A 14,151-nucleotide genomic window follows, 5' to 3' on the forward strand; every position below is an offset into this window, starting at 1 on the left:
GAAACTCCAAGCCACAGTCACAGCTTAGCCTTACCTCCTCCGGTTTAACATAGCCTGACACAGGGCACTCTCAGTAAGTCACCATCACACCCTTACCCCCATGGTTTTCTTCCCACAAGACAGACGTTCCTTAAGGCAGGGCCCATGCCTTAACTATTTTTTATTCGTTGGGTCTACCATAGTAGGAGTCAATAAATAACCACCGGTTGCTGATAGAATTAATTTGAAACTCACGACTTACCTGTCCTTTTTCTACTTTTATTCTTTCTAATTCAGCTTTTAGGCTAGAAATGGAAGCTAGAGGGAAAAAAAATGAGACGTATTAGCATTCATCTATTATTTTGCATGAAAATTTTTTTCTTTAAAATTTTAGAACACCCCCAAAGGATTCAAATATATGCTGACCATGGGTTCTGGGGGGCTGTCTCAAAATTATCACCAAGCAATCAGCATATTCAGCGCAGGGAAAAGTAGGATCCACGCAAACGGACACGGTGTCATAAACGACTTCTAGATCATGTATCACGTCTGCAGGGAAATGCCACCCATCAAATCACATTCCCCTGGGTCTGGGTTCAAGTACTGAGAATCCTATCCATGAATAATTGCCAAAGAGGCCACAGAACTCCTAAAAAGATGAGTTTTCGGCCAGGCGCAGGGGCTCACAACTGTAATCCCAGCACTTTGCAAGGCCGAGGCAGGCGGATCACCTGAGATCGGGAGTTTGAGACCAGCTTGACCAACATGCAGAAACCCGTCTCTACTAAAAATACAAAACGAGCTGGGTGTGGTGCTGCACGACTGTAATCCCAGCTACTCAGGATGCTGAGGCAGCAGAATGCAGAACTGCTTGAACCTGGGAGGCAGAGGTTGCAGTGAGCCAAGATCTCGCCACTGCACTCCAGGCTGGGCAACAAGAGCAAAACTCCATCTCAAAAAAAAAAAAAAGTTTTTAAAATAACCAGAATTTCTGATTATTTGAATATATCTGAATATAGCAGAATATGTATAAAAAATGGACTGAGTCTGGACTAAATTTTTTCCTATGCTTTTCTGTGTTCCAGACTCCACGGCCACATATTACTTCTTTATTAAAGTTTTATGGCCGGGCACGGTGGTTCAAGCCTGTAATCCCAGCACTTTGGGAGGCCGAGACGGGTGGATCATGAGGTCAGGAGATCGAGACCATCCTGGCGAACACAGTGAAACCCCGTCTCTACTAAAAAAATACAAAAAACTAGCCGGGCGAGGTGGCGGGCGCCTGTAGTCCCAGCTACTCAGGAGGCTGAGGCAGGAGAATGGCGTGAACCCGGGAGGCGGAGCTTGCAGTGAGCTGAGATCCGGCCACTGCACTCCAGCCCGGGCGACAGAGCGAGACTCTGTCTCAAAAAAAAATAAAGTTTTATTTAGTGACTCTAAACTACATCACTTTTATCTTCACCTATTTCCTCCTTGCAGTTTTCTATTTCTAGCTGCAGAGTTTCTTCAAGATTTTCTTTTAAACACTGTTCTGCTTGGATCTGCTCCTTTAGGAAAAGTATCTCAGCCTTCAACTTTTCTTCTACGTGGTCTGCTGCTGTCCGCACATTAATGATGTCCTCGCGGTATTTTAATACCAATTCCCGCAGTGCCTGGATTCAGGAAACAAATGATTATTGGGTTTGTGAGAGTGAAAAGAAATAAAGAAGCTAAAGGTTTTCTATAACCAGAATCTCAGATGTTGTTTTAATGGTTCAAAAATTAAGACTTTGACCATTAAGCCACTTAGAGCTTCAGGACAGGTGCCATGTCAGGTTAACATTCATTATGTTATAGAAAAGACATTTCTGGCCACGTTGTATCTTCTGAGCCACATACTCTTCCCTCAAAACTGTTTCATAAGCAGAAAAATAAAAAGGTTAAGTGACTTACAATATGCCATTCAATACCTTAGAATCCTCTACTATTACTTGCAGAAATTTGTGAGGCATTAGGAAATGAAGACAAAACTCAGTCTAAGTTCCTACTCAGTAGCAAGTGTGAACCAAGAGGATAAGGTTTACTTACTTACTTATTCATTCATTCAGACATTTACTGAACATCTACCACAGGCAAAGTACTACCTTAGGCCAGAGGTAAATAATGGCAAAGATGGCTTTCTAAGGTGGTAAGCTGTTTTTCTGTAATAAATTCAGTACATAATTTGTTTTGTTTTTCTTCCTAAATTTTAGTTCTGTCTTCTTTTAGAAAGCCTTTCAGTTATAACCTAAAGCAACTCTAAAGTAAAAACGGGATATTCATATAACAATATATATAAAACAACAGTTTTAAAAATTTCGTAAGATTTATTACTGAGGCAGGTCCAAGAATCAAGGCTTACACACTGACGACATTCTTCAAAGATTCTTGGAACTGTTTTTTTCTGGAGACAGGATCTTAAGCTCTGTCACCCAGACTGGAGTATGGAGTGCAATAGCATAATCCTATCTCACCACAGACTCAAACTCCTGGACTCAAGCCATCCTCCTGCCTCAGCCTCCCAAGTAGCTAGGATTATAGGCACATGCATGCCACTATGCCCAGCTAATTTTCTTATTTTTTGTAGAGACACAGTCTCACTATACTGCCCAGGTTGGTCTCAAAACTCCTGGGCTCAAGCAAAACTCCCACTTCAACCTCCCAATGTGCTGGGATTACAGGCAAGTATCACTGTGCCCGGCCTGGATTCTTGGAACATTTTTAAATCTAGACTAGCAGGCAGTGGCTCACACCTGCAATCCCAGCACTTTGAGAGGCCCAGGCAGGCGGATCACTTGAGATCAGGAGTTCAAGACCAGCCTGGCCAACATGACAAAACTCCATCTCTACTAAAAATACAAAAAAAGGCCAGGCACGGTGGCTCATGCCCTGTAATCCCAGCACATTGGGAGGCCAAGACGGGCAGACCACGAGGTCAGGAGTTCAAGACCAGCCTAGCCAATATGGTGAAACCCCATCTCTACTAAAAAATATTTTTAAAAATTAGCTGGGCACAGTGGCACGCACCTGTTGTGCCAGTACTTGGGAGGCTGAGGCAGGAGAATCGCTTGAACCCGGGAGGCGGAGGTTGCAGTGAGCCTAGGTTGTTCCACTGCACTCCAGCCTGGATGACAGAGTGAGACTCCCTCTCAAAAAATAAAAATAAAAAATAAAAATACAAAAACAAATTAGCCCAGCGTGCCTGTAATCCCAGCTACTCGGGAGGCTGAGGCAGGAGAATCACTTGAACCCAGGCGGCAGAGGTTTCAGTGAGCCAAGATTGTGCCACTGCACTTCAGCCTGGTCGACAGAATGAAACTGTGTCTCAAAAAATTAAAAATAAAGCTTGGATAAAGTTAAGGAGACAATTATGAATGTCTCTGGGAAATCGGTTTTGTAGCCGAGGTTTACCCAACCACAGAAGAATGTAAGTGACCAAAAGTGTCATCTTTGGCCAGGCATGGTGGCTCACTTGAGGTCAGGAGCTCAAGACCAGGCTGGCAAACATGGTGAAACCCCATCTATACTATAAATGCAAAAAATTAGCCAGGCGTGGTGGTGGGCGCTTGTTATCCCAGCTACTGGGGAGGCTGAGGCAGGAGAATCGTTTAAACCCGTGAGGCAGAGGTTGCAGTGAGCAGAGATCATGCCATTGCACTCCAGCCTGGGCGACAGATAGTATCTGTCTCAAAAAGAAACAAAAGTGTCATCTTTATGGACAGAATGACGGTGAGTGTGGTATAACCTTTCAAGTATCAGACACAAAAACAAACATCATAAGCAGCCAGCATGGTGACCTCTTCAAACGTTTAATTTTTGTGGGACTCTCAATATGGTCCCACAAAAATAACGTACAGATCTTGAAAACATTAGGCTACATGAAAGAAGATGTACACAAGACCACATATTATATGATTCTATTCATAGGAAAGTCCAGAACAGGGAAATCTATAGGGGCAGAAAGTAGATGAGCAGTTGCTTAAGGTTAGGGGAGGAGGAGGAATAAGGATGGAAGCTAAAGGGTGAAGTGTTACTTTTTCTTTTGTGTGTGTCTGTGTGTTTGTGTGTGTTTTTAGCTGGTGCACTCGGGTCACAAGGAGTTACTTTCCGAGGTGATGAACATGTTCTACAGTTGATTGTGATGATGGTTGCACACATCTGTGAGTACAGCAAAAACCACTGAATGGTACACCCAACGGCTGGATGGCCATGTGAATTATATCTGAATAAAGCTGTTCACATAAAGAACATACAGCCAATTCCGAAAATGTACTTGTTGACATTTTGGATCATGTGGAAAGTAAGTTACCTCTGTAGTGTCTGGGAGGATGAAGTCTTCGGCTTGCTGTAGTGACACATGCAAGCTGTGCTTTCCCTGGAGACTGTCATTATCTTTCTGTAACCTCACCAGCTCTTCTGAAACCTGTTCCCGTGACTGCATCAGCACTGCCTAAAATAGAAGGAGACACTAATCACAGTCAGAAAGGTAGATCCGGTCTGGTAATAGCTACACCAGAGAAAAACAAGACCAAACTAAAGGAGTGCTGAGGATGGACGGGATATGGTGAAGTTCTGCTAGACTTAGAAAAAGCAGTGCAGAAATTTTCTGATTTACAGCACATATTCCACAAGAAGACAGGCAAAGAAGCAAGCATCTGAGGCTCATTTTCCATCGTTCCTACAAACCGCTTAAAAATACTCTCTTCTGGTTGGGCGCGGTGGCTCACACCTGCAATCCCAGCACTTTGGGAGGCTGAGGTGGGTGGACTGCCTGAGATCACAAGTTTGAGACCAGCCTGGGCAAAACAGTGAAACTCCGTCTCTACTAAAATACAAAAAGTTAGCTGGGCATAGTGGCGTATGCCTGTAATCCCAGCAACTAGGGATTGGCTGAGGCAGGAGAATTGCTTGAACCCAGGAGGCAGAGGGTGCAGTGAGCCGAGATTGCGCCACTGCACTCCAACCTGGGCGACAAAGCGAGACTCCATCTCAAAAAAAAAATTAATTAATTAATAGTAATATTTTCCCTCCATATCCCTGTACTACAGAAGGACCAGGATCTCTAGTTCAATGGAAGTGGCTGACACCATCAAGACCTGTATCAGACAGAGCATGTGCTCTAAGACAACTCCTATTTTCTCGTGGCATGCATTCAACAGAAAGGAGGGAGAAACCAAAAGCAGTGTCTTCATTTCCCGTCATGTATACATCTGTTCAGGCTCAGGATCACTGTGAATGGCCCAGCAGGCCCAGATACTGGAAGTCATCAAGAGGATCTAAGCTTGGGAATCACAGAGCACTCGAGAAGCGTATTCTTTTTTTTTTTTTTGAAACAGTCTCACTCTGTAGCCCAGGCTGGAATGCAGTGGTGTGATCTCAGCTCACTGCAACCTCCACCTCCCAAGTCCTGGTTCAAGCAATTCTCCTGCCTCAGCCTCCCGAGTAGCTGGAATTAGAGGCACGCAACACCACGCCCAGCTAAATTTTTTGTATTTTTAGTAGAGATGGGGTTTAACCATGTTGTCCAGGCTGGTCTTGAACTCCTGACCTCGTGATCTGCCCACCTCGGCCTCCCAAAGGGCTGGGATTACAGGCGTGAGCCACCACACCTGGCCAGAGAAGCTTATTCTTAAAATCGGACACACTCCCACTTCTGCTTGTTGATGTAGAAAACAATTTTAGGTATTTCATATTGTTTGCATCAATATAAAAGTTATTCCAGCAAATCCGAGTATAAGACAAAGCTCTCGGAAAGCAGGTGGCTCCTGCTACTCTGTAATGCCAGGTCACTGACCTTAAGGGCACACATACATGTAGATTATGCTCTCATACAATATTTATTTTGCAGCTACTACTCTTTGCTGCCCACAGGAAATACAGAGATAGACAAAGACTTTGCCCTGGAGAAGCTCATGGTCCAACAGAGGAGAAAGACAAGTAAACCAAAAACTATAATACCATAAACTGCTATGACAGAGACTGGGTATTGCAGTGATAAAAGGCCAAAGGGGTACCTAATTTGGGGCAGGAAACTGGGGAGCGAGTTAAAGAACACTTCCCAGAGGAAGGGATGACTGAGCTGCATCCTGAAGGACAAACAGGCCACAGACAGGCAGTCCAGGCCATGCATATGCTCTGGCTAAATCCCACTCGCTGTTACTGTCTTCAGACTAGAATCCACTGTGCTTTATGATCACTTTCAACCCATTTACAACAAAGTATCAACATCCCACCACCTTGTGGATAGGAAAGAAGGGAAAAAAGAATATGTATATATTTGCTTGTTTTTGTAAAGAGAAAAACAGAAAGATAAGCCAAAAATAAATTAAAATGATTACATACAAGAGTGGGTGGAAATGGGGTAAAAAGGATAGGGAATGGAAATGGAGTATTTATTTTTATACTTTTGATTATGAACCATATTGCATATTCAAAATATAAATCAAAAAATAAAAATCAAATATGAAAATGTAATATAAAGAGAAACAAATGGAGCTAACTATATGTCAAATTCCTAATACAACCACAGAGAGAACAACTAACATTTGAACACAGTACTTAAACTGTAAACCCTTATCTGAGATACAGTCTACGGGCAGAAAGAACTACAAAGAAATGTTGACCTTTCCTTAGTAGATTTGCTGTTGGTAACAATATTGATTCTGGAACTATTTTGTCCCCACCTTAAGCAAGTGATCAAATTTAACATCCCCAGTAACGGAAGCACCCATCATTAACATGCCTCATGATGTTAGGAACCTCCCATTGAACCATTTCATCTATGCAGTATTCGTGCCAAGATGTCTAACCTGAATCAAATCACAAGGAGATAATCAGACAAATGAATTCTACAAGACAGCTGGACTAAAAGCAATCAGCCTGGATTCTTAAAAATAAAAAAAGAGTGGGAGCCTGTTCTAGATGAAAAGTGACTAAGGCGACATGACAACAAGATGAAATTATGTGATCATTGATTGGTTCCTGGATCAAAATATAGAAAATATAAAAAGGAAACCACCACTAAAAAATAATCAAGGACTTATTGGGACAACTGGTTAAATTTTAAGGATGTAATAATAGTACTGTAGCGATGCAGAACAACTCTTTGTTTTAGGAAATACATACTAAAATACTTATGACTGTCATATCTACAATAACTCCAAATAGTCCAGCAAAAAACACAAACCAAGACATACATACATACATACACATCATATACCTACAAACATACACAGAAAGACTAAGAACAAGGGCAAGCATGCACTAAGGTGGTGAGTGTCTCTTACTCATGGTAATTTCAACAAAATGGTCATGTATTAGAGTTCATAGGACCTCAACCTTAATTTCAACAATTCTCCAGTGTCACTCACACACATTCGTTTTAAGTGAAACCAGCTTGAAAAGTGTCTGCAAGGCCGGGCGCGGTGGCTCAAGCCTGTAATCCCAGCACTTTGGGAGGCCGAGACGGGCGGATCACGAGGTCAGGAGATGGAGACCATCCTGGCTAACACGGTGAAACCCCATCTCTACTAAAAAATACAAAAAACTAGCCGGGCGAGGTGGCGGGCGCCTGTAGTCCCAGCTACTCAGGAGGCTGAGGCAGGAGAATGGCGTAAACCCGGGAGGCGGAGCTTGCAGTGAGCTGAGATCCGGCCACTGCATTCCAGCCTGGGCGATAGAGCGAGACTCCGTCTCAAAAAAAAAAAAAAAAAGAAAAGTGTCTGCAAAGGCTGATGGGTTTTAAAAGACAAGAAGGAGGCCGGGCGCAGTGGCTCATGCCTGTAATCCCAGCACTTTGGGAGGCCAATGCGGGTGGATCACCTGAGGTCAGGAGTTCGAGACCAGCCCGACCAACATGGAGAAACCCCGTCTCTACTAAAAATACAAAATTAGCCGGGCATGGTGTTGCGTGCCTGTAATCCCAGCTACTCGGGAGGCTGAGGCAGGAGAATCGCTTGAACCCGGGAGAAGGAGATCAGGCCATTGCACTCTAGCCTAGGCAACAAGAGCAAAACTCTATCTCAAATAAAAAAACAGACAAGAAGGAAAAAGATGCAAGGGGACAAAGGAGTGTAGGAGGCTCACCACTATGAAACCGTCAGTATTTAACAATGATTTTTACGCCAGTGTTACTATTTTGTATCGTCTAATTAGAGAAAACATATGAAACTATGGGTCAATGATTAGGATGAGATGCTTCCCTACAGACCAGGTTTAAGATTTAGGCATCAGTTCATAGGCCATTCAGATACTGACCTAATGCCAATTAAAAACATTCAATGACCATTCCACCCAAGGCTTGTTTTTAAAAAAACTGTCATCCCCGGGTAAGCATCAGCTTTGGAGAATCACCCCAGCAGGGCCATCTCTAATTTAGTTGGAGGCATGAGATGTAGGCTCCAACTTTGAGAAAAGGAAAAACAAAGCAAATGTAGCCAGACTGCTAAGGAGGGAGGCCAAGCCTGGGGAACTATCCGCAAAGGCTCCAGCCAGCCCTTGCTCCTAACACTTTGCTCCCATCCCTCTCAGAACAGATGGCCTTCTGGAAGTTCCCCAGCACCACAGCAGTTACAGGTTTTTTTCATAACCCCTGTGAAACGAATAAGGTTTTTTTGTTTTGTTTTGTTTTTGTTTTTTCTGAGACACAGTCTTGCTGTGTCACCCAAGCTGGAGTGCAATGGTGCGATCTCGGCTCACTGCAACTTCAGCCTCCCAGGTTCAAGCACTTCTGCCTCAGCCTCCCGAGTAGCTGGAACTACAGGCACCCACCACCACGCCTGGCTAATTTTTTGTACTTTTAGTAGAGATGGGGTTTCTCCACCGGGTTAGACAGGATGGTCTCGATCTCCTGACCTTGTGATCCACCCGCCTCGGCCTCCCAATGTGCTGGGATTACAGGCGTGAGCCACTGTGCCCAGCCCTAATAAGGTTATTCTAAATAAATTAGCCATCCAGGAAAATCACAAAATGACTGGTCAAAAGCTGTACCGGCTAGGGCTCTCAGACATTCAATTTTTAGCTTGGTCAGGAGTTGGAATTTTAGCTAGGTCAGGAGTTGGAATTAAAAATTAAATGTAGGTCCATAGTTTATTCTGTTTAGGTTTCCCAAACAGAAAAATAAGTTAAACGATGAGAAAAATTTTTGTTTGGGCAGAAAGTAGGTTTAAAAAAGGAATAATGTCTTTACAATATTTTGTCCATTATTAATGTTTTACAGTCCCAGGAGAAGACAACAGTAACTAATTTGGACAGGATGATAAATTCCTATCAAAGATGATGTCAAGATAGAACAAAAAAGGAATATATGTAACATAGTTATCATTTACTTAAAAGTAAACTTACCATCTGTTCCTGAACATCCCTCTTTGCCTGGGAAAATCCCTGTTGTAACTCTTCAAGTAAGATCTCGGATGCTTGGGCTCTTAGGACAAGTGCAGAGATCTTTAAAAAAACACATGCATAGAAATATAGTTAGGAAATTGGTTATTCTGAAGCTAACTCTTCCATCTTCTAAGTATTTAGTGTCTGGAATTGACATTTTATTAGTTCATGGTAACCACTCACCATCATCCAACAGCTACGTGCACATCTGCTGTGTGCAAAGCCTTGGCCTTAGATAACACGAGGCAGTGCCAAAGCCCGAGTCACATGCAGCCACACAGTAACAGGGAGCATTCTATGGGTGTCTAGGCAGATATTAACTCATGTGACCTAGTTGGAGCTATGTTTAAAGATGTTTTAAAAAAAAAAAATCAGGCTGGGTGCAGTGACTTACACCTGTAATCCCAGCACTTTGGGAGGCTGAGGCGGGCAGATCACCTGAGGTCAGGAGTTCCAGGCCAGCCTGGCCTGCATGGTAAAACCCCATCTCTACTAAAAATTTAAAAAATTAGCTGGGTGTGGTGGCGGGCGCCTGTTTTCCCAGCTACTCGGGAGGCTGAGGCAGGAGAATTGCTTGAACCTGGAAGGCAGAGGTTACAGTGAACCCAGAATGTGCCCTTACACTCCAGCCTGGGCGACAAGTGCAAAACTCTGTCTTGGGTTTCAAAAAAAAAAAAAGAAAATTTTATTTCACATAAATCAGTGTAGAATTTGGCACAAAAAATAGACAAACAGACAAACTGAACAGAACATAGTTCTGAAACTAATCCACACAGAGCAATGGGGGAAAGGTGGATCTTTTCACCAAGTCATACAGAAATTGGCTATCCATACTTAAAAAAAAAAAAGTTTTACCCTTATCTACACTGTGTGTGTGTGTGTGTGTGTGTGTGTGTGTGTGTGTGTGTAAGTCCTAAAGGAATTTTAGATATAAATGTGAATAAAGCCTCTATAATACAGGATATCTTCATAACTCCATAGGAAAAGATTCCTTTTTAAAAAGGAGGAAAATCGCCAGGCACGGTGGCTCAAGCCTGTAATCCCAGCACTTTGGGAGGCCGAGACGGGCGGATCACGAGGTAAGGAGATCGAGACCATCCTGGCTAACATGGTGAAACCCCGTCTCTACTAGAAATACAAAAAACTAGCCGGGCGAGGTGGCAGGTGCCTATAGTCCCAGCTACTCCAGAGGCTGAGGCAGGAGAATGGCATAAACCCAGGAGGCGGAGCTTGCAGTGAGCTGAGATCCGGCCACTGCACTCCAGCCTGGGTGACAGAGCAAGACTCCGTCTCAAAAAAAAAAAAAGGGGAGGAAAATCACAAACCATAAAGAAATGATTAACAAACTTGATTTTTTTTTTTTCTTTGAGACGGAGTTTCATTCTTGTTGCCCAGGCTGGAGCGATCTTGGCTCACGGCAACCTCCGCCTCCTGGGTTCAAGTGATTCTCCTGCCTCAGCCTCCTGAATGGCTGGAATTACAGGCACGCACCAACACACTCGGCTAATTTTGTATTTTTAGTAGAGACAGGGTTTCTCCATGTTGGTCAGGCTGGTCTTGAACTCCCGACCTCAGGTGATTTGCCCACCTCGGTCTCCCAAAGTGCTAGGATTACAGGCGTGAGCCACTGTGCCCACCCAAATTTGACATTATTAAGGACTTCTGTTCATGAAAAGACACCATTAACGAAGACATAAGCTACTGATGGGCCAGGTTCATGGCTCACGCCTTTAATCCTACCACTTTGGGAGGCCAAAGCGAGTGGATCACTTGAGGTCAGGAGTTAAAGACCAGCCTGGTCAACAATGTGAAACCTACTAAAAATGCAATAATTAGCCAGATGTGGTGGTGAGTGCCTGTAATCCCAGCTACTCAGGAGGCTGAGGCAGGAAAACTGCTTGAACCCAGGAGACAGAGGTTGCAGTGAGCCGAGGTTGCGCCACTGTACTCCAGCCTGGGCGACAGAGATTCCATCTCAAAAACAAAACAAAAACAGCAAATACAAGCTACTGAGTAAAAGACATCTGCAATACTTATCAGCAAAAGATTCTAACAAGATTATATAAAGGACACCTAACAAATCAGTTTTTAAAGACCAAAAAAAAGTAAAATAAACAGACAACACAATCGAAAGATGAGGATAAGACTCAAGCAGGAATCTCTCTCACACACAATATCCCAATGGCCAAGAAACATGAAAAATGCTAAATAACTTCAATGGTCATTAGAGAAATGCAAACTAAGCCACAATGAAATACCATTACACACCCACCGAAATGGCTGTAATTAAAATAACAAAATGACATTTTTTCAAGACCTTGGAACCACAGGAATGCTCATACATTGCTGGTGGAGGTTAAACTGGTGTAACCACTCTGGAAAACTATTTGGCATTTTGAACATTTGTACCCAAGCATTCCGCCCCTAGTTACATATCCTGCAGAAACATGTCCACCACGCCCTATACAAAAATTTCAAAGGAACATTATTCATAGTATCCCAGAACTGGAAACAACTGAAATATCCATCAACATTAGTCTGGATAAATTGTGCTATATCCGTATAATGGTATGACTATTCAACAATGAAAATAAACAAACTTACTCCATGCATCATGAGTAGGAATAATACACTGTTGAACGGTGGAAGACAGATGCAGAATAACACAGACTGTATGGCTTCATTTTCTAAAGTTGAAGCACAGGTTAATCTGATGGTGTTACAAGCTAGGACAGCGGCTGCCTGTCGGGAGGGAGCTGTAAGTGCGGGGAAAGTGAGGGCTTCTGGGGACTGGCTAATATTCTATTGCTTGATCTCAATGGTGGTTACGCAGATGTTGGTTCTGGTATGTTTGGTGTATCTGTACGTGCTATTTTTTTTTTCATGTTGCTATACTTTTACAAAGTTTAAAAGAAAATAATTAGTATCTTGGTCAGCAAGTGTCCAGTGCAGCAGGAAAACCTAACTAATACAAACTAAAAAGGAAAGGAGAATCAGAGCCTCCTGGTGTTTACTGACCAATTATTTCAAAAGTTATTCTTTAAAAATCTGTAGAACAGATATCACAGAATGATCAGTAAGAAATCGTTTTACCTGAGGGAAAATAAAACAGCCAAATCTTCAAGGCAAAAGAAACATGACTATATTTTTTGAATCTTTCATTTAAATAACCCAGTCATCCCTCATGGGCCACACTCTAAAAACCCTCCCTTACCTGGTGACTCGAATCTTCGCTACTTTGCTTGATGAAGTCTTCCAGCTCCTGCTTATCTTTCATTGTCTTCTCTAACTGGTCATTAGCTTGCCTCAGCATCAGCTGCAGTTTTTTCACCTATATCATTTTAAAAGTCAATCAGAAAGAAAAACCAGAATCCTTTTATAAATTTTTCAAAAAAAATCTAACTGCAGAATTTAAAAAATATATATATGTCTTTTTCTGGGAAACACCATAGATTTTTTTAATTCAGACAGAAATTAGATAAATGACCTCAAGAGACAACTGTACCGTGCTTTACAGTCAAATCATCTTTCACACGTCTCATCTGAAAACATCTGCTTCTCCCCTAGACCCTCCAGGCCATGACACTGTTCCCCCTAACTAAAGTGTATCCTCTGTCTCCGGGCTACAATCCACACTAACACCAGAAATTGTGAAAAAAGTGAAATAATATAATTTCCTTACTTAAAACTCTAAATGCCTCTCAAAGTCTTCAGGGTAATTTTTTTTTTTTTTTTTTTTTTTTTTTGAGACAGTCTCTCGCTCTGCAGTCTCAGCTCACTGCAACCTCCACCTCCTGGATTCAAGGGATTCTCCTGCCTCAGCCTCCCGAGTAGCTGGGATTACAGGCACGCACCACCACACCCGGCTAATTTTGCATTTTTAGTAGAGATGGGGTTTCTCCATGTTGGCCAGGCTGGTCTTGAACTCCCAACCTCAGGTGATCCGCCCACCTTGGTCTCTGAAAGTGCTGGGATTACAGGCGTGAGCCACCGCACCCAGCTTCAGGGTAAAATTTAAATCTCTTCAGTCATCACCGCTCCCATCACAGTCTTTGTAGTTTACTCTCCCATTATTTTGTAACAATCACCCCCTGTGCCCAGCCACATAACTACTCATACTTCCTAGAATACATCATTTTCTTTCCTAACTCTGTTCTTTGTACATCTTTTCTCTCCATGAACACCCTTTTCCCACTTCTTTTTCTGACTAATTTTTAGCCAGGCCTTAAAACAGTCTACTGAAATGTCTGTGAAAACCATTCCTACACCACGCTATCAGGGGCCAACTATATAAAGCACACAGTATATGAAGGAACTCCACAGCAATGACATTTGAAAATATTAAACCATCATTCTAACCTGCTTAAAGTTATTTTGAAGACTAGGAATAATCTTCATAACAACCAAAGAACAATGTGGAAATACAAGGAAAAAGTATCTTTCTTACATATACTTTTACAAGCCTACTCTCATGAATTTCTACATTATTTCCTAAATGCTATCAAGGTACCCATTATTAAACATTGTGTTTGAAAAGGTACTGAAGATTTATCAATCTCAGCATACCAAATCTACCAAAGCTTAATTTCTGGGAACTTATTAACCTTAATTCAACAAATTTATGACAAGAAGTAAGCAATAAGCAATGAAGGACACACATTCTGATTAACATTCAGTTAAGCCTTTATTCTATTAGAGGCAACAATCAACCTTTTATCTCCCTGAGATCTCCACATCATAAAGTACTTTCCATGTACATAAAAAATCACTTTT

At 42.4% G+C, this 14,151-nt stretch overlaps 1 protein-coding gene across 4 annotated transcripts in view; it reads right to left on the reverse strand.

Moving 5' to 3' along the window:
- RABEP1 (rabaptin, RAB GTPase binding effector protein 1) overlaps window positions 1-14,151 on the reverse strand; it is a 115,182-nt gene that overhangs the window by 7,385 nt on the left and 93,646 nt on the right. For all 4 annotated transcript variants that reach the window (XM_033184912.1, XM_033184913.1, XM_033184915.1 and 1 more), the window contains 5 exons: window positions 12,593-12,709; window positions 9,340-9,438; window positions 4,307-4,447; window positions 1,442-1,631; window positions 242-297 (listed from right to left, as the gene is read on the reverse strand). In XM_033184912.1, the coding sequence (XP_033040803.1) occupies window positions 242-297; window positions 1,442-1,631; window positions 4,307-4,447; window positions 9,340-9,438; window positions 12,593-12,709 (603 nt within the window). The remainder of the gene's footprint in view (window positions 1-241; window positions 298-1,441; window positions 1,632-4,306; window positions 4,448-9,339; window positions 9,439-12,592; window positions 12,710-14,151) is intronic.

The sequence above is a fragment of the Trachypithecus francoisi genome, unplaced genomic scaffold, assembly GCF_009764315.1.
Source record: "Trachypithecus francoisi isolate TF-2019V2 unplaced genomic scaffold, Tfra_2.0 Lachesis_group20, whole genome shotgun sequence".
NCBI classification, from domain to species: Eukaryota; Metazoa; Chordata; class Mammalia; order Primates; family Cercopithecidae; genus Trachypithecus; species Trachypithecus francoisi.